Here is a 21,677-nt window from a genome sequence, read left to right as displayed (position 1 = left end):
AGTAAATGCTGAACTTTTTTTGTCTAGTATGTTTTCTTTCTTCTTGATAACTTATTTTGAGAATGTTTAAATAAAGCATGCTTTTAAGCGATGAGAGAGAGTTTAGAAACATTCTTGAAAAGTTCTACAAATAAAAACAAAAACGAATAGGCTAAAAAAAAAGATCTAACATAAAAACATTTATAATTAATAATCGTTTGAAATAAATAGAAATCTATAGTCTTTGATATTTATATATAAAGGCACTAAATTCCGCACCTGAATTTACAATTAATTAATTTAATATATAGTCGGTGTAAAAATAATGGCAAGCTTATAAACTTTAAATATACAATATTTGTTTAAATAATCGCTTTCAAAAGTGCATTGAAATTTTTGTTTTGTTTTTACTATATATAATATATTTCGCTATACAACAGTCTGTTTGCATTTTGTTTTACATAACAAAAAAAATAATAATAATAATTAAAAAACCTTCGATCTTCTTCTCCGTATTCACAATAAAAAATAAAAGTAACACGTAAATGTATAAAAACTTTTTCAGTCAATTGGCTTTACTTGTGCCATTATTTTTCCATCCCATAATGGCAAAATGTCCGAATCACAACTTAACTCTTCTTGAATTACTTGATTGTCCAACTCGGCAATTGCAGTTTTAAAGAAATATCTAAAAAAAAAAAAAAAATAAAATCATTTTAAGATCCAAAATAAGCATTGGGTCTTCCTTCAATTAAAAATTTTAAATACAAGTTATATTAACGTGTAAATCACAAGAAATTTTAAAACCCCCAAAAAAAGTAGCCTCATTTCCTAAAGTAATTATGAAAGTGACGAAAATTCAGTTAATTTAGCTGTTAAAAATTTTTTAATAAAAAATTACCTGAAATTGATACTCTGTATACCAAAATTTATCAAATTGCGATACATAAAATCTTATTGATTTTATACATTCAAAAATCGGATTCATTTAACGATTAGTCGAGTATTTTCTATGGTATCGCCCGAAATCTTTAATGAAGCCATCTATTTTGCAGAGATTTTGGGCGACATTTTAGAATGATTAATCTAGTCATCAGATGAACTCAATTTTTGAACTTTTGGGTCTTTTTTTACCCTAAATATTCCAAAAATTGAGACAACAAAAATTTTAAACTTTTTTTGTATATCATTTCGTAGACATAAATTCCAAAAATTAGGTTTCCGTAAAATCGAGCAAATTATAAAAATTAATTGTCTAAGGTAATTAAAGAAACCAACCAAGAAACGTAAAAATCCATTTTATGGTTGGATAGTTTCCAAGATTTTTGTATACTGTTTCCTGATTTACAAAATAATTCCTAACTTCCTGGTTTGCGGTCATGCTGCATACACAACTTATCTATTTTTATAAAATATATATTCGTTTCAGCATATCATATTTTGAAAAAGATTATATAAGACCCTATTCGTATCCTTCGATATTTCTTACCTATAATTTCCTTTTTTAGGCAAATAATCCTTAAATTGCTTTAACGTTACAGGGACACTGGGTATTTTTGTACGATACGGGAACTGTTCATCGCAAAAATTAAATACTACAGTTGTATAAGGTTTGGAAGCATTTGATGAAGATGATCCTTGATTTCCTCCTTTTCTTAGCGTTGACTGGCTTGATGATGAATCTTTATGTCTGTTTAAAAAAAAAGTAATATTAGAAAATGATGAATATTTAAAAAAAATATAAAAACTTACCGATTTCTACTGCTAGTATCACTTTCCAATAATCGTCGTCTAGCTTCTTCTAGTTGTGTAGGCGTGTGAGGAGATGGTAATGGCGGCATACCAGGATCGGCAACGAATGGTTGACTTGGTTCACCACGACGCCTATCACTTATTCGCTCAATTGGTAAAGTACTAGCTGCAGGAAGAATTGTTGTTTGTTGCGTAATTGAAGGATTACTCGCCGTACTACCTCGTTCTAACGACGATGAACGTGAATGACTGTGTCCTTTCCTATGTCTAATTAAATTTAAAAATTAAAATAATTTTGTATTTAGCAGGTTTGAGAATCTACTAATAATAGTATTATCTATCTAGTTGTAACGTTTCGTTCCTCAAAAATATGATATTTTATTGTATCGAGGAATAAAGCCAACAAAACTTTGAAACTGATAAGTTTTTCGAAATAATACTACATTTCTAGATAAAATGTATTTATTTAAAATAATTACCTGGCTGTTGGTGAATTTGGAATAACGGAATTACTTTGTGACATTTTCGCCGTACGATCTGATTCAAATAACCATGATAAGACACGACTGTCCTTTCCAGTTGCAGTACTTGCTCCAGAAATAATAGGTAATGTATCTGACACAACACTAACACCACTATCTGTCAAGTCTGTAAGAGTTTTTCTACTGGACGACCTGAAAATTAAAAAAAAATTGTAATATTACATCAAAATCAGGTGATTTGCCTTTTGTAATTTGTACGAGGAATTAATTTTTGTAGTAAAAACTTTATGTGATTCTATGGTTCATAGAACTGAAATTGCTGATTTCGGAAGAAAATTATAAGATAAATTATAGTGGACCTAAAACTAATCTCTGAAGCACACTGCTTTCAGTTTTAGTTTTATAGACAAATTGACTATTTGATGAATTCATTAATTTGGAAGACAAATTAGTCTTTTAAGATCTATTGGTTAGAGTAGAAGACCTAAGCAACGAAATAACTTTAAGGTCAATAATTTGAAGTGAACGCAGTTAAAGGCTTTTAAAAAGTCAAGAAGTACTAAGACGCATTTATTATTTCATAAGGTAGTACAGTGTCGAACTTTCGAATTAAATCACAAATATAATCATAAGATTTTATATTTTATAATCTGAAGTACAAACCATACTTCATTATGATTCAATAATAATAGACATGTAGGATCACAAGGGGCGCCGGATTTGCCGGGGTTTCACTGTAAAATAAAATATGAATTATAATAATACACTAAATATTTACCTTCTATTTACTCCCAATCGTATAAATCTCTCATTATCATGACTATATTCTCCCATGGATTTACTTTTAACAATTCCTGTTATACCAGATACAGAACCTTCTGTAAAGTCCATTACATTACCGGAATCAGAACTAAATGTTGAATGTACATCACGTTCTTTACGTATATTACGAGGTCTTATCGCTACTTGAGGTGTAAGCCTTCCAGGTGATCGATTGGGTGTTAAATCGGCCCATACTCTTGATACGTGTTGATCTAAAATCATAAAATAGAGTCACAAATTTTCCAAAAACAAATAATAGGGAAAAATAAATATTTACCAAGAATATCTTGATCATTATCATCATCTAATTTTAATTTTTCTTTAAGTGCAGCAGCCAAAGCTCTTGCAGGCACTTCAGCAACAGGTAATGATGAGGGCACATTAGGTGGTATTTCAGGCATCATATCACCAACCATACTACTACTGGCACAATCGCTAGCTACACATAACTGTAAAGAAAGGGAATAATTAAAACTTGAAGATATTGAAAAATTTTTGGTAACAAACCTCTTGTAATTTTCTATCTAATTGCTCTTGCACGTCACGTTCTTTTAAAACATTTTCTAATTTTTCCGTTAATTGTTTGGCAAATTCATTAGGCGATAGTGGTTTTAAGTGATCACGTGGCGGCCTCTGTGTACGAGGAATAATCATATGACCACTAGATGAACTTTCACGATTTATACTAGCTGCTTCACGAACTTGGCGGGCTTGTTTTCTTCGTACTGCTCGTTGATGTATTGAACTACCATCACTAAATTTTGAAATAAATTATTATAAATTCTGTACAATGATTTTGTAATTTCAAAAATTAGGATTTGTCTTTCTTAGAATTCAGAGACATCATACATTTTTTCAGTTTTAACCAAATGAGTAAGATTGTACTGATAATTTAATCAAATATACCAGTGTTTCTCAAAGTGGGCGATATCGCCCCCTTGTGAGCGCTTGAGGTTTACAGAGGTAAGATCAATTTGTAATTAAATATTAATATATTTTCACACTTTAAAACATAAAACATCGGGTAAAAATTATATACAGGGGGCGCTGAAAAATAATTGATTCTCGAAGTGGGCGGTAGATGAAACAAGTTTGAGAACCTCTGAAATAAACCGATAAAACCTACGATTAGTATTCAATTTCTCTAGGCATGAACGAAGTATTCATAGTCAATCTTCGATTGGAATCTTGAACCATAAAGGACTCAAAATGCTCTCTAGCAGAGAAAATGTCATATATGTTCCATTGCATATAATATATACCAAACCGTCCAGTAACGATCAACAGGAAGCGATACTAACTTATTTATATACAGTCATGGTTTCGGAGAGCACGGAAAACTAGGCACATTACGTTTCCAATCCTCACCACATCAATAGACAAAACTGAAACGATCATCTCCAGCCAGTTCTTGATACTATCAGGGAGGGTTACTATGATCGATTTTTGAAATAGATATAAACTAACTTTTAATCGTTCTAAAATTATAATAAAAATAGTATTTTTTTAACTGTACGATTAACACTGAAAAAAATAACGTCGGTGAATTCGTTCATACCTATACGATTTTTTGTATAGTAATAATTTAACCGTAAGGGCAAAATTGATCTGAAAAAAACTTTTTAGATTTCACAATCAAAATAAATTAAGCGTTAAAGCAAGGGTATTGTATTTGAAGTAAACATTCAATGAAATGAATTATTTGTTTTGGTCTAAAAATTACAAATCATCATGCAATATTTATCCGATGTATTTATAATCGAAAATATAAATGTCCGTAATTATATGGTATGATAAAAAAAAAAAAACAAAACAAAACAAATACATTTATGTCAATGGGATTCTTAGTCTACTCACTAAATTTGTAAAAAAATCAAGATTGCAACCAAATAAAAACAAATAATGATACTTACATTGAACTAACATCCGTAACGGACATGTTATCCGATTCAGTTCTTGCATCTGAATGACTGCTAAGGGATTGCAGTTCGCTATCCACTCGGGAAACAGGGTTATAACCGGAATATGCTGCATGATATGTTGATAATGGGATTGGGGGTACTCTAAACACGCAATTCAAGCAAAAGGCCAACCAACGCACGCGCACGCAATAAAATGAAAATAAAAATAAAGGCATCAAAATAAAACATTAAAATAAATAAAAAATTATAATTAAAAATATAATTTTGGTATTGCTAATTCTTTTTTTAGAAAAAATATTAATGCCTTCATAAATAATGACATGCAAAACACAATCATGCAAATTTGCAAATTTCTACACAATTTACAACTTGGGGATATAATAAAAAAAAAAAAAACTTAAATTGCATTGAAAATGCAGTAAAATTGAAAAAAATAGTAAAAATAATAAAATATTGGTGAACTGTAAAAGCTGATCATTATGTCTTGACATTTTTTGTGGGTTGAAATTCACAGTAAAATGTTAGCATGGTGATTGTTTGTAATGCGATTCTGGCTGTGTCCTTCAGTTTTGGTCTGATATTTTATAATATGGTGTTGATCTATGTTTTCTATAATCACAATTATCTCTAATAGTGAATCGATTAAGGTTGTTAAGAAGATCGAGCCATTTAGTGGCCCGAAGGTACTTAATTATCTATTTCTTGAAACCAACGCAGGATTGAATTAAATTTTTTTGAGAATCAATTTATAGCTGAAAAAGCAATCTATAAAATTGTGGATAATCTGTTACGTTTAAATCTTCTTAACAATCTTAATAGTCCGCCAGTTGAGGCATTTGATAAAAATCAATAAGGAAAATCTTGGTATTGGCGAGAAAATTGTTTTAGCAGGTCACAAATACGATACAATTGTGGGGAAAATAGTTTTGTCCAACTTGGTCGTTGGCTTCAATAGTTATTAAACAAAATGTGAAAGTTGTTCAAATTTTCTCTGATATTCCCACTTGTAACTAATTTCGTAGTGGTTGGATTGAAAAAAAACGCAATAATTAATTTGTTCGTGATGAAATTTTCTATCGATCTAGACTTGTTCGATTATATCAATTTTTTTTTTGCAATGTTATATTGTTAAAAAGAGTAAAATTTCGTTTTTTCAACTCCTATTTATATGCACTTGTAACTTTGCTTGAAATTTCTAGGTTTATTATCCATTATGCAGATCTTTAACCACGCACAAGAACTTCGGTGCATTGTTGAAAATAACGTCATAATTTACTAATTAATTAAAAAATTCAATTAACTACCCAAAGCAAAAAAGATTCGAAACAATTAGACAGGTCTAGATCGATAGGCAATTTCATCACACACAAATTACTTATTATATTTTTCGAACTTTCACAATTTGTTTAATTACAATTGAAGCCAACGTCCAAGTTTGACAAAACTCTTTTTCCCAACAATTGTATCATATTTGTGACCGACTAAAACAATTTTCTTACCAATGGATGCTTTATCTGACGGACTATAAATACACAAGGTTTGTAATACGAAAAATAAATGAATTTGAAAACAAATGAATTTTGTGTTTTACATTTCTATGTATAATAGGCAAACATGCAGGAAACTTTTTAATATCAAATTAATGTTTAAACTTACCCAGCTAATGTTTCAGACTTTGGTCGAACTTCAAGTGCTCTACGTTTTTGTGTTTGTAGTAATAAGTCTTTTGTCAGTCGAGGAGGTTCAAATGGACTACATAACGGACTACGCTGCCCATGATGTAAGTATCCTGTGGAATAAAAACAGTTAAAATTTGAAATAATTAATAATAAAAATAAGGTGACCAGTTTGTTTACATCGAAAAAGAAGACAAATAAATTGTTTATAAAATAAATTGTAACCGTGAGTCTACTTTATAAGTATAGACTATGCTGCTTCGTTTATAAGTCTTAAATCGCACCCTTCCGTGCTGTATCATGCCTCGACGAATTGTCAAGTCAAATATAAGTTTATTGTATTACACTAATTAATAGTCTTGAAAATAATCGAATTAACAAGACAATGCTTGGTCACCTTAATAAAAAAAGTAAGGATTTTACCTGGCGGTGGATAATAATAATCTGTAACTAATTCACTATCTTCATGTAATGTTGGCAAGGGGCCACCATTCCCTCCAGCTGTTGGTGGAAGATCTCGAATACTAATACATCCACTAGAACCACCTGAACTTAATTCACCTCCACTATCACTAGTGAAATCATTTGAACTACTTTCACCGACAACTTGCATTTGCTATTAATAAACAAATTTATTTAAAAAAATATACCTATGGAAATAATTTGCAATTAGTGCAACAAAAATTTACCTGTACATAATCTAAATAAATATCACTCTTTAAAAAATTTGGATAAGTGGTTTGCCTCATAAGTGTTTCAACATGATTTTGTGCGACATCAAATAAATCAGCAAGCATATGGGGCGCAGCCATCTTATATTTATGAGCCACATCACGTCTCATTTGATCGTCAATTGGTAATTGTGCTTTTGTAAAATATCGTCTAGTAAAAAAAATAGTTTAAATATAAAAATGACCAAAAATTTGAACAATAAAATAAAATTTTGGAGAGTCGCTATTTTTTAGGAAGATTCTGTAAAGGTTACTTGAATTTAACGATTATTTTCGAGACAATTATCCCATCGTAGATCATATCGAGACGTCACAGATATTCTGTCCGAATATGAGGTCAAAAATTGAGGTCTAGTCTCTAATCTAGCTGTTTTAGGAACATAATTCTTATAAACACTGGGTAGAGTCTCTAAAATGTCTTTTTCTCTTTTTCATTTCGAAAACTCTCAAAAATTTTGTTTGCATAAACAATTAAATTGCATAATTACCTATAAATAACTTTAACTAGTTGTGCTACCGTTTCTGGTGTAATTTGTCCATGTAGACCTTCAACGGCAAACCAAAATTCGAGCGCGTCAACATGTTGTTTACCTTCGGTGAGTAAATATCTTCGGAATAAATTAACACCTTTCGCATCATGTAATAGATAATGCAAAGCTAAAGCCCATCGTAACCAAGGACGTAAACTTGCATGTGGATCAGATTCTGGAAGGCAATCAAATCGAACAGGTACTGAGCCAGGTACTTGGAAATCTAATGGAGATCTTGATTCATATGATGTAGATGAAAAAGATGGCGGTTGTGATTCAAACGATGGACTAATAATGCGCGCTGACGGATGATATTCAGTATATAAAGTTTTAGTGGAAGCACGATGATAATCGGATGAAGATGACGAAGTTCGAAACGTATCTATGTTAGTAGCACATTTATCTGGCAATAATGTTTGAGGCCTTTTTAATTGTGAGGAAGTATTTGTACCAAATGTTTTGTTGCCACCGTCAGGAACATCTTCGTAGGGTAAACTGGCATCACTTAACACAGTTAATCGTTCAGATGTGGGCGTTATACTTTGACCACACAATTGTGTGGGTCGTTCGGAACTAGGTGTTGGACTATTTTCTGATTGACTACTTTCTGGACAATAATTTATGATACTAATATCAGTGGTAGCGATAGTTGATTTTTGTGTATGTGATTGTGGACAATGGGTGGATGACTCTTGTTGTTCTTGATTCCAACCATGTTCATGGTGAGAATCCAAGTGCTCTTGTCCTAGAGCTGGTGGACGTGTAGAACACGATACACCTTTGTCATCGTTTTCGTCTGTTGAATATAAATCATTAGCAATCAATATTACAGACGAACTACAATTTGTGTGAAAAGCGAAACTACATTAGTCAGGTTCTACTAGTGTTCGAACTAACTGAATGGGTCATATTTTATTAATAGATAAAATAAAAATTATATAATAATAAAATTATGGCAACCAATTTGAAATACGATGGTTTATTTCGACATTTGTCATTTCAGTGAAGATAGCATCTTATGTGGCGAAAAATCTCGGAATAATCATTTAAATGCAGTCATCTGCGCGGAATCAACTAATTGCCTGCAGCCAGAGCGGCGAAGAAAGATACAGAAATACTCGATTTGTGTCTTGCTTGGATTAACGGTTTTGATTGGCTGGCGACTGCTTGCTTACAACTGAAAGTAGTTATGAATCTTAGTAAGGCCGTATCGTATCTTGTAGCTAAAGGCTTTCCAACTGTTCTGTTCAAATTTATAAATGAATTAAAGCCTTCGACTGCATGTTATCATTTTAGGATTCAATTTTAGACATTCATAAATATTTGATTACATTTTTTCAGCACATTTAAAAAGCCATCCAATTATTTAGGTTACAGGAAATGGTACACTTCCTTCCGTAAATTTTAGAAAAGTCGGATAAAAACAATAAATGTTATGAAAATTATCTAAAAATAATTGACCCATCCTAGTAGTTCGCTTAAAATAACACTGTTCCAAAATTAAACTATTATATCTTTTGTTGAAGTACTACAAAGTGGAAATACTAGTTGAAGTTCTACAAAGCGTGCAATTTTTATTGGTATTTGTTTTAGGTGCTTTTTCAATAAAAACAAGAGAAGGTAATTTAATGAAATCGAATAATAGGTGCAAATGATATGAAATGATGATTTTGAAAATATTAGTGCATAAAACATTTACGAAAATTAGTGTAGCATTTTTATAAGAAGAAAAAATGAATTAAAAAGTAACACCTATGTGGACAGTATTTTTCCAAACACTTTTTTCAATAAGTCGTGCGGGGAGGTAGTCTTGTGCGACCCTTGAGGTTCGCACGAATTACTTCCCAGTATAATAAAGAGTTATAAAAAAAAATTCGATCGAAAACTCGAATGTTACGAAATTCTTTTCGGATCATAATGCCGTTAATACATTTCGATCGGCACCTCAACGAAGTCGATCGTCTTATGATGAAGTTGGTACGTATGTATGTATGTACGTACGCACATACATACTTCTTCTCCAAATTGGAGTTAATGCCTTGCCCTGGTCATAAAACGTAAAGACATGTTAAAAATTTCGAAAATCGGACTCATTACAATAACTTCCTATACTGGGAAGTTAAAAAACATTATAGCGATTAAAGCTTTTTAATGCTATAAAATTTCAATATAATACATATTTTATTCTTTCCAGAAATTTTCAGCTAAAAACTTTCGAGGGATTTATAGATTATTTGTCTATATAGGTGTTACGCCCAAACTGAGTTAGCCATTCATGCATGTACAGTGTCTTCAATAATTTTATAATATCAGTATGTTAATGTAAACAACTGAGCCCGTCGGTGAGTTCTACTTTTCAATTAGACAACTGTAAACATTCATTTTAACTGAGAGTGAACTCAATCAAATAAAATAATACAAATACAATATTATATTTTCCTGAAAATTTTCACAACTTATTAAAGACACTGTATTTTTTAATACAAATCAAATTTGTATTGATCTATGAAAAGTGATGAAGTAAAACTATCATATTTTGTGAAGACATTATTTACGAATCTTAGTTCATTCGAATTTTGATTTGAAGGCATAGAAATCAAATTTCGAATGATAATTAAGATGTTTAGAATTTATAGAAGTTTAAAAAAATAATATTAAATAAATTACCTAGTGGATGAGATGCTGGTGTGTTTTGGCCACTCATGGTAAAAGTGGCCTAAAATAAATTTTAATAAGTTATGTGATGAGCCGTGCTCCTCGGCTATCGATTTAAGCCTCATGGCGTTGATCGCACTGAAAATTAAAAAGAAAACAAAATTATATTACTGAACTAAATTTTTGTATAATAGAAAAAGATAATAAAAAAAAAAAAAAAAATTTTAATATAGATTTTAAGTAGTTGCCTGTTGAATGCTTAAACAAAATGGCTACCAACTCAGAAACGGAATTCGAACAAATATTTAATATTCTTTAGTTAATAAAATCTATGTCTTTAGAATTTTTCTCTAGTTATTACTCTTGGAAACTAAAATTTCCACAGAAAAACGCATGTCTCTAAAATTTTGTTATTTTAATACTCTGTTTAACAACAGTAGACAATAATCCATTAGGGTGTGGTTTTCTTTCTTATAAAGTTATAAAAGATAATTTAAAAAAAAATTAATTTCTTAATAATATATTTATTCAAGTTTATAAGCAAAATATATCATTTCGTCATTTTAAAGTTCTAATTATGTTAAAGCAAGCCCAAAATACTGGTCTTCCGGAATATTCTTAAGTTTTTTTTAATATTCCTAGAAGTATGTATTTTCATGAATTTTAATCAAACTTTTTGATTAAAATTCAGTGCCTTGATTGAAATTTTTCATAAAATTGTAGTCAATTTTATTATCTAAAAATTTTAATTTTAATAATACAGTAGAATCTCGATAACTCGAACCTCGTTAAATAGAAATCCGAGATAAGATGAAAAAAATTTCCATTACTTTCCGCTGAACGCCCAAATACGCGATATTTCCGTAATTCGAGCAAAATATTGTTTCCCTAGGAATTATCCATAGTGCATATTTGTACTCGATAACTCGAATTTCAAAAAGTCGAAGTACTTAAAATACGTATGTATGTATAAAGAGGTATTATTTGGAATTCTCCGAATTCATAGCAATAAAATCCAAAAGGAATGTTTTCGTTAAGTCGAAAATTCGTTAACTGGAATTTTTTTGCATTTCCCTTGAAAATCCAGTTATAGAGATTCTACTGTATTAATGGAGAAACAAATTCTCAAAATTAAAAACAATAAATGAAAACTTTTTCGTTGATGATACACAGAATCGAAAAACTTGTTAGGACTTTTCTTATCAGATTTTTTTGATCTATATCACCATCGAATAATTTTTTATGCTGGATTATTTTATTCGTGTAGACGTATCCTCATTTTCAACCAAATTTTTCCGAGCTATATAAAATTAGAATTCTAGATGAGATATTTAAATAAATAAAAATTTTTCTAAAGTTTTATTAGCTGAACAAAATTTTCAAAAATAATTTTAGGGATCTATAAAAAATAAATTTAAAAAAATTTAATAATTGCTGAAAGTAAGTAGTACTACCATACCAATATATAATAACATTATTAAAATAAAGCCAGGTAAAAATAATAAATTGCTGTCAGTTCAAATCATATCATAATTATGACAGGTTGAATAGACATTATATAATACACACAAAAAAAAAAAAACGGATAAACTTCCACAATCCATGGTGGTAGCCAGTTAAAATAACAAACAACATAAATATGTATAAAAATTTGTTAAACATACCATGATGAGCCAACGCATTATTAATTTCACTCTATTAATAAATGAACCGGTAAATTTATTAAATATACAACAAAAATTATGAAAAAAAAGATGATTGACAAGAGAAAAGATTTTGATTTTTTTTTGAATCTGTTCAGAAAAAAAGTACGTTAGGTCTTTTGAATATTTGCAATATACAACTTACTACACGACGACGATGAACTATAACAGGATTTTAGTCTCGCGATGCTAACAGGGATTTGGTGAAAAAAACTTTATACCATTCAGCTGCGCTTGCATTCTACGCAGCAACAACAGCAACGGCCTTTAATAATTATGTGTACAAATAATGGGCCTTTCTTTGGGGTATTGATTTTGTATATGAGTCACAATGATTATTTTGAAGGGAGCCACACTTCTGTGTAAGCCCTCTTCTCGTATCAAATTTAATATATACGAATGAGTATTTTTTATATTCTTGATAATTGTGAATAGTAATGGAAGCCCTCATCATCAGTACTTGTACATAAATTGAAGAAATGTTAAAGCTTGATTGCTTTTAGTAATTTTCGAACAAAAGTGATTTTTAAGTATAGTCTGTTTCAAAAACTCTTGTTTTTAAAACTATGTTTAGGAAATGTAAAAGAAAAATTTGTTTACATTAATCGATAGAATAATTTACGGTTATGGTTTACAACATGTCGGATACACCAAAATTTAACGAAAGATAATGCTGATTTTCCACTAAACGGGCAAACAAAAACAAAACACAAACTCATGTTGAATAAAACAAAACTGGAACTTTTTGAAGAAGTTTCAGTTTTGTTTTTGTTTAGTAGATTCCGGCATAAGAGGTTTTCAGATCTCACTTAGCTTTCAAATTATCGAAATTTGAGAAGAATTCGTGGCCTAGGAGTAATTGGTCTATTGAGCCTTGGGTGGCAATTTACATATATTTCCGGAAATGTTAGAGATTTCGAGAGTCTAGGATAATTTTACGGTTGATCGGACGCGCTGATTAGGCATATCTCAATACTGCTAAAAGGGCGATGAACGCTAAGAAATAAGGCAAGGAGAGAGATTTTCAGATCTTAATTTGTTTTTCAGAATCTAAGTACACTTCATGATCAAGAAGGGATAAGTTTACCCAGGCTATTCGAGTTTAAGATACATCTCCGGCCATGAGGTCTATCAGAGTTCGAATTTAGGTAGATCCCCTGGTAGTTATATCGAATATGTTGAGAATGTAGTATGGTTTCTCAGTTGCCTACCTCGCTGATCAAGGAGTCCTTACAGTTTATTATGGCAAGAAGGAACCAAGAAATGCACTGTTTAGATAGCAAAAAAAGTTACGAGAAATTCAACGCCATTTAAACACAGACCAAAATTTTACTTAAATTTCCAGATTTTACTTAGTTTTTCAGAATCTAAGCACACTTCGTGATCTAGAAGAAGTGATTAGCTTACCCAGTCTATTCTCTGGTCATGAGATCTATCATTGTCCGTATTTAGGCAGATTCCCTGGTATCCATATCGAATATATTGAGAAACTAGGCTGATTTCTTAGCTGTCTACGACTCTGTTCAAGGGGATCTAATGGCTTATTATAGCAAGAATAAAAAAAATACTGTTTAGATAGCAAAAAAGTTAAGAAAAATTCAACGCCATTTAAACACAGGCCAAAAACCTTTTGATCGCTCATTTAAATATTTTCATACATAAAAAAAATTAAGAAATAAAATTAATTTATATTTAACGCTACGATAAAATCAATTTTCGACTTCGGATTTCAATAGCACGAAAAGTAAGTCTTGAAACGTGGATTATAAATGTTGATGAAAGTGATTAAGTTAGATTATTCGAAAATATCCGCCTTATTTATGAATTAAGCCCTTTATTAACCCAAGTACTTATCTGACGTCTTGTTTTTAGCTTCGTTTGGAAACGGAAACTTATCAGATAAACCGTCTCAGAACGATACTGATAGGAGTTCCAACAGTATTAGAGAATATTTAAACAATTGAAAGAATCTAATAAAGCTTAAGCAAACAAACAACTGATTTTCAACCTTCTATTTTTTCCCAAATTTTACCTTAAATATGATTGCTTCGGGAAAAATGACTTTTAAACAAGTTTTTCCTACTTCATCCCCAAAATTTGAACTTTCCCAAATTCCTAGTTCAATTAGTTTTTATTTTAAAAGAGTATTTCGATTACAAAGTAGTCTTCACTAAACACAAAATAGAATACTTCAGAAAACAAGTAATTGGGAGTATTTTCGATTAGCTATTTCAGTAATTAAACAAAATTATGTTTCTGTCCATGATAAATTGAAAAATCTGGTTATTTTGAGCGTTATAGCAAATGCATAATGGATTTGCCATCAAAAGTTTGTATTCTACTACAATTTTGCTATAAAGATCAAGAATCCTTTCTGATTTGAATACCAATTATTGTTGAAAAATTTTAACAGATGTATAATACTTATAATTAATTTATAAAAATTTTTCAGTTAAATGATTTTCAATATTTCATGGTTTTATGATCACATTATACAATACAATAAAAAACTTATAGCGAAGTTTAGAGCGCATGCGTTGCTCAAAATTTGTTTAGGGAAACAAACCCTGACTAAAAGATTATGCAATGTTTTGATCAATATAAAATAAACGTAACTACTTCAAATCCCTCTCGGGGTAACATGCATTTCCACCAATCAAAATTCAACTTTTTATACACAATAGAAATGATTATTCTAAAGAAAAACATACCATAATTTTCGTTAAGTAAAACGGGGAAAAGTGTTGGATTTTAACATCAACTTCAATTAATTTAAAAATTTGAATTCCAAATTGATATTTCAAGAAGGAATTTTTTTATGAAAAGATTTTTGATTTGTAAAACCAATGCCCGTATTTACTAATTGTATTAAGTAGGGAGATTTAAAAAAAATTTATTAATAACAATAATCGAGGGTGCGGTTTAAAATTATTAATATTACAAAATATGAAAAGGTTTATTATGTTAGGACAGCCCTATAAAGGCGTACAGTAATTATTTATTAACGGTGTATCTTCTTACCTATTAACTAAGGCTTGAAAATATTATATTCGCATCAGTTTAATTTTTAATAAGCTCTAAAATTTGTTCAATAACTATTTTTTGTGACGTGATACGTTTAAAGTGGAAAAACTTGCTCTGATTTCAATCTAATCCGATTTTTCAATTTTAATGGATTTTGGATACAAATGATGTTTAAATTTTACAGAAATTTGAAATTTAATTATAAAAAACCAATATTAAGTTAAATTTAGTTGTGTGATTTAAAAAAAAAGTGAATTTTCAATTAGAAACCATTATTTCTACTTTCTAATTGATTACTAAAAATGTACGGCCATTTTGGTAAGTTTTCCTTTTTACTCCCTTTCTTTTTACATATAAATTTTCATAATATATTCTTAATAAATTGTGATGAAGAATTATTTTTGTCTCAGTAAATTTTTAAATGCTTAGAAAAAACATTTTCTAAATTCAAAACGCTCAATTTGTTTGGTTTTCAATTATTACAAAATTTCTAATTTCGATTGAATATTTCGACTTGTAAGTAAAAATTAATTTTTTACAATTACACTTTAAATAAGGGTTTATTTTATACAAAATTTGTATTAATTGTAATTTTATTAAGCTTAAAATTAATATCGTTAAGTGCAGTATTGTAATTGAATTTGAAACTTCAATTTTTATATTAAAAATATATTTATTGATAAATAAATTGAAATTAATTATGATAATTCATTGAGTTAAAATATTTAAGAAAACAAAAATTACAGAGCAAATAATACCACCCACGATTTCCATTCAAGAAAAATTTCTGGGTAAATCGAACTGCGGGTGGATATTTGAATCGCAAAAATATCTATGAATATAATTTTTATAAATTGCGTTTATAATTTTTTTTTTGAATCTTTTAGTCCAACGTAAGCAAATTTAATCATTAACGTTTGTTAAACATTTAATTAAAAAAATTAATGATATTAACAAAGTTAAAATATTGTAATTGGCAATTTCGGGAAATTCTATGAAGGTTAGTTTTAAAAATCGCAACTTGCACTAGAAAAATTAGATAAGTTTACTGAATTATTCTACCAAATTCATTATTCAGTTTAGAGTAACTAAACCAAACAAATCATTTTGGTTGTGCCCAAATTTGAGAAGAAGCTTTGATAAGATTGACAGATCACATATTTGTTAAATAAAGATTATGATTATGCAATTAAGTTTTTAATCAAATATAAGCGAATAAATTTTTGCCTTGGTTAAATTACAATAATTCTTTCAATAAGATCAATCGAAAATAACCCAAGAAACTCGATAGACTGATAAACCAATAAAACTCATAATAAATTTTAGAGATTTTGAATTTTTCTTCGTAGGGATTCTTTGATTGCAAATTTAAAAAAAATATTTGCACTTATGTTAAGAATAATACATGACATGATCCAGGTGTATGCAAAATCAGCAATGAAATTCGAAAATATGCGACAAGCTAAGCAAAGCAAAGCTCTATCTCTCAAAAATCATTTAAAATAAAGAAAAAAACCACGTTTTTATTGAATTATGAAGTAAATAAGCAGTTTTTAAATGTTGTGTAAAAACTTTAAAAATGGTGCTAGTGATACGCGTTGTCTTAAATTTTTGTATGCCGAATACTACGGTAGCGTAATTATGAGAATGTAAGTAGAAACCTTTTTTTTTTTTAATTTAAAAAATATTTTTTACTTCATATTTCATTAAAATCGTGTTTTTTTCCAATTTTTACATAAAACGGCTTTTAAAAATAAATTTTCTAAACAATCCACAATAATACATTTGTAAATAATACATATTTTTTCGTATTTGTGTAGTTTCTTATAAATACATAACATAATCAATTAACAATTTTGTTTCTTCAATGAATGGATGTACCATTATGAAGAAATTATCTTAAAAATTCTTCAATCAAGCGTAAACTGTTTTTACAACTAAAAGAAACTGAATTTGGAGTCATACTTCTTAACATTAATAATACTTTTTTTGTTTACTAAAATATTATTACTTAGGTAAAAGTAATTTTATAATCTTATTTTACAGTCATACAAGTTATTAAATACTTTTTTTTTTTTTTTTGTGTAAATGTTTCAGATTTAATAGCCTGATCTTTCAAATCTTTTGTTTAAAATTAATTTAATTAGTTTCCAATACTTTAAAATCATTTTTTTCTTTAAAAAATTATTCGCATCAATTATTTCTACTGTAAGTAGCAATCCGAAATATTTCTTTTTTAAGGTAGTAAAATGACAAACCGAATAACATGGTTAATCTTAACTAATATTATAATTTTTGAAAGTAACTCTGTCTGCCTGTTACGTTTTCATGCGTAAACCAGTGTATCGATTTTGATGGTTTTCGGATTTAAGATAGATGGAAAATTGGGAAGAGAACTTTTTGTCGAGAAAATAAAACTTGAATCACCCCTAAAACTACCCTTTTTACATCTATTCACGCTATGATGGGGATTTTCTATTTGGCGCTTATTAAAGTCAAATTAACAGAAAATTTTAAAATACATACAACGTAATCTCCCTAAAATAGGAAAAAAAACACCAAAATTCGTTCTTCTTCTTCTAAATATGCTAGAAAGATGCGGTTTTTTGCTTTCGTTGAGAAATTTCATGACACTTCGAAAAAAATAAAATCCCAACTTTAAAATTTTCACCGCAAACTATTTTTATCTCTCGAAAATTGAAAATCATATTAATTCCACTATTTGCCTTTCTTTGTAAAAATTGTTTTTCTTGATTTGCTAGACAAAAATAGCTTCCTGGCCGTATTTAACTCCGTGGTGATCAACTTTTGTGGCTCAGTACTATAGTAACACTGTAGGAAGCCCCAAAGATTGGTCTTTACGGAGTTAAATGAAATTCAAAAAAAATAGTATACAAACCAAAGCCAGAATGTTGGATGTCCTGACCGAGACTTATCTCACATACGTCAGGAAATCAAACTTTCTGGGTCATAATATACTATTGAGGCGAAATTTTAATTATTTCACTTTCATTTTGGCTGAGTTTGGAAAACATCTTTATCCTTCTATTTATAAACGCTTAATTTAAATCATAGAACTGTTACACAACGCCAGGTTTTCCAGAGGTAGTCGGCTTTTTGTTAAACTATTTTGTAAGGCTTATATGTGAAAGCAAAAATGATTCTGGTTGCTGAGTGATTTAGAGTCATTTTCCCTTGAACATCTACCTTTTTCTTTGAATAATTTTGATGTAACAAGTTTCAAATATAGAGGAAAATTGATTTCTCTTGAAAACCCGACGGATTGAAACAGATCCGACCTCTTTGGATTCAACTCGTAAAAATTCTCCATAATCCAGTTTTTGATTACAAATTTCGTTGACCAATTTATAAATCATTTCCGTGTCTTTTTTCTTAACTTAAAATTTTTGAATTAAACATAGTAAAATCTTTGATTATTAAGTTTTTTCTTGACTTTTCTTTTACGTCTGATGATTTTCGTCGAATTAAGTAAGTTTTTAGTCGATTTTACTTCATATACATACCTGAAATAAAAATAAAAATACATTAGTTCGTTAAATATAAAAAATTTTATCAAAAAATAAAAATATTGTATCTTACAGATAGTTTGGAATATTTTCTAGGATAAATCACTTCATTTTTATGGGAAAAAAATTTTGTACGAACTATTTCTGGCGTTAAGAGTAAATAAATTTAAATGTTAATATTTTATTTTTTCTAATTTCACTTTTCAGATTCCTAAGAATACTAAATCGAAAAATTGAGAATATTAGAATGTATCGTTTTTTTTCATTCATTTTAATATTAAATTTAAATTATTTTATAATATTTATTATGGTTCCGTCGGAAACTTTTAAGGCATAATGGCGTCATAATAAAAAAATACCTACGTATATTTTGGATTGTACTTCTTCCAATTTCACTTTAGTGAATTCAGGACAAATAACTTTCGTTAATACTGTTTATGAAAAGTAAAAATGGAAGGTTTAATATGGATAAATATAAAAATTTAGTATGCCCTTCAAGCAATAAAAAGTAATAAATGTTTATTATATATCATATTACCAAATAAAAAATTTTTATATTTTAATTATATATTATTTATTTGGAAGTTTTATATTTTGACAAAATATTTTAAGAAATAACTTTTGACCTAGATAAAATGAATATTAACTTTGATAATCCTTAATTTTTAAATGACTTTAGTCATTTTAGTATTGACATCGCTTCGTTTGTAGTGGGATAAATATCTTGGTTTACAACCGAGTAATTAAAATTCTTATTTTATGCAGAATATGGGTATACAATAACCAATGGATCTTTTGACAAATTTTTAGGAAAAGATCAAGTTATGATTAATAAGCCAATTTTATTGACAATATGCGACATTCATGAAAACTTGACCAATCTTTTTGTACAAATATGTTAAATTTTCCGTTGACAAGACACAAATCTTTTATTACAAGTATGTTAAATTATCAGTCGACAACACACGATACAAATATGCTTGTACAAATGAACGTTTCCTCCCGGATTACGATGATCTCGGATGACTATGCGCTTACTTTAGCGGTTTTTTTGTCTTGCCCAGAAGAAAATGGCTAAGAAGATAAATGATTTGTAGAGTACAAAATATTATTTGCAGTTTACAAAACAGTTAAGGCAGTATAGCAGTGCCGAGATTCATAATTAACTACTATTTAAAAAAAAATTTATTCAAAAGATCATAGTTTCACTAGTTAAGTGAAAAAATCAGATATTTTTATCGCACCGTTTAAGAGATATCATTAATTAAAATTAGGCAAAATTACATGGCCCTTATGAGTGTGTCTTTGAGGCAAAAATTGGAAAAAATTCTAAATGATTTACCGTATAGCTTTGATTAAACTTAATTTGTATTATAATAATTTAGATTCTGCCTCTGTTGTTAATCGGAAATATTAAAACTTAACATTGTGGGTACAATTTTGATTTGTAAAAAATTCCTTAAATTATATATAATGCGTTTATAAATAGTATCATAATTAAATGCCATAAAATATTAATAATGTATGTTACGTTGTATTTAAGATATCGATCTGAAAAAACGCAGTAAGGAATTTTTCGGGCACTATGACCAATTGATAACAGTAATGGCAAATGATGCGTTTTTCAGACCGATAGCTTAAATATGACGTCATTTGAGAACGCAGCGCTTTCAAAAAAAGTCGCAGAGAAGTTTCGTAGACTCGCCAAAAGGAAGTCACTCACGAAACTCGAAGTATGTATTAATAATTTTACAAGCCACCCTCTGTGTCCCACGGTCTGGTATTAAATTTAATCAATAAAATATTACATTGTTTGTTTTAATTTATTATAATTTTTTTTTTGTATCATTAGTTGTAAAAAAACAACTAAAAAATGACTGCTTTAATTCAAGAAAATAATACATTGATGAGAGAAAATAAAACTCGCAAAAAAGCCAAATTTTGTACAAGTTTGCAAATCTTTGGTACAAACGTTCAAAAAACTGCAACATTTACAGACAAATCGATCAAACTAAATAAAAGTTTTCTGTACAATAAAACGTAATTGTAGGAAATTACAGTCGTTAGTTTGATATTATTCGTTGCGTCGCGTGTTTAAGTGTAAACAAAATCTATGCATGGTATTCGTTTGTTGTTGCAAAATAGAACTAACTGATAACAAAAACATAATTAATGTTCTTAAATAATATAACTTTATATCACGTAATTGTTTCGTATTTTTCGATTTATTATATTCGTAATAAGGTGAAAGAATATATATCTTTACTATCAAGTATAAAGAGTTAAATCAAAAATGTTAGTTTCGAGATATTGAAGTAGATTTTCTTCACCAATTGCTAAAATAGCTAGCAAGTACTGTGAAGATGCAAAGTAACATCAGATGCAGTAATGAAGGTGCTGAATGCAATAATAGCGTAAATTAACAAAGTGAATTTTGAGAAAAACGCTAATTAAGATAAAATAGAAGTTTTGGGTCAACTTGGTTTTTTTAGAATTTTTAAATCTTATGCTTAAAAAATCTTATGTCTATTTTCGATCTTAAAATAATTATATTCAAATTTTCATATTTAAAATTTCATAAAACACACAGGAGAGTTTTTGTTGCGAAAAATGTTATTCCTTAATCTCTAATCAGAACATCTTCGAGTTTTTACTGATTTATGGGAACATCAGAATACGAACCTGGTCCTTATATTGAAATATATTTTAGTTTTAAACAAATTGAACTGAATAATATTTTTTGTGTAAGCCTGAATTGATCACCATTACTGTTAGAAAATAAAAAAACCCGATTCGCGTACACTATTTTCGCTTTTATTTTTTGCAGGCGTTTCAGTGGTATCGACACACATCTTTCTTAATATAATTTACATG

General features: G+C 29.0%; 1 protein-coding gene across 3 annotated transcripts in view; it reads right to left on the bottom strand.

Moving 5' to 3' along the window:
* Positions 1-386: 386 nt before the first annotated feature.
* Positions 387-21,677, bottom strand: part of LOC123295415 (axin) — an 84,106-nt gene continuing 62,815 nt past the window's right edge. Inside the window, exons 2-14 of one of the 3 annotated variants that reach the window (XM_044876759.1) lie at positions 10,562-10,687; positions 7,853-8,690; positions 7,323-7,515; positions 7,057-7,249; positions 6,614-6,746; positions 4,949-5,098; positions 3,543-3,789; positions 3,313-3,484; positions 2,992-3,247; positions 2,211-2,405; positions 1,732-1,998; positions 1,469-1,669; positions 387-667 (exon numbers count right to left, since the gene is read on the bottom strand). In XM_044876759.1, the coding sequence (XP_044732694.1) occupies positions 541-667; positions 1,469-1,669; positions 1,732-1,998; positions 2,211-2,405; positions 2,992-3,247; positions 3,313-3,484; positions 3,543-3,789; positions 4,949-5,098; positions 6,614-6,746; positions 7,057-7,249; positions 7,323-7,515; positions 7,853-8,690; positions 10,562-10,598 (3,009 nt within the window). In that variant the 5' untranslated portion in view covers positions 10,599-10,687 and the 3' untranslated portion in view covers positions 387-540. The remainder of the gene's footprint in view (positions 668-1,468; positions 1,670-1,731; positions 1,999-2,210; positions 2,406-2,991; positions 3,248-3,312; positions 3,485-3,542; positions 3,790-4,948; positions 5,099-6,613; positions 6,747-7,056; positions 7,250-7,322; positions 7,516-7,852; positions 8,691-10,561; positions 10,688-21,677) is intronic. The other 2 variants (XM_044876761.1, XM_044876760.1) reach the window with 2 other exon arrangements.

Source organism: Chrysoperla carnea, chromosome 3 (assembly GCF_905475395.1).
Source record: "Chrysoperla carnea chromosome 3, inChrCarn1.1, whole genome shotgun sequence".
Taxonomy (NCBI): Eukaryota; Metazoa; Arthropoda; class Insecta; order Neuroptera; family Chrysopidae; genus Chrysoperla; species Chrysoperla carnea.
The sequence above is the reverse complement of the archived record's forward strand: the minus strand, read 5'-3'. Positions and strand labels throughout refer to the sequence as shown.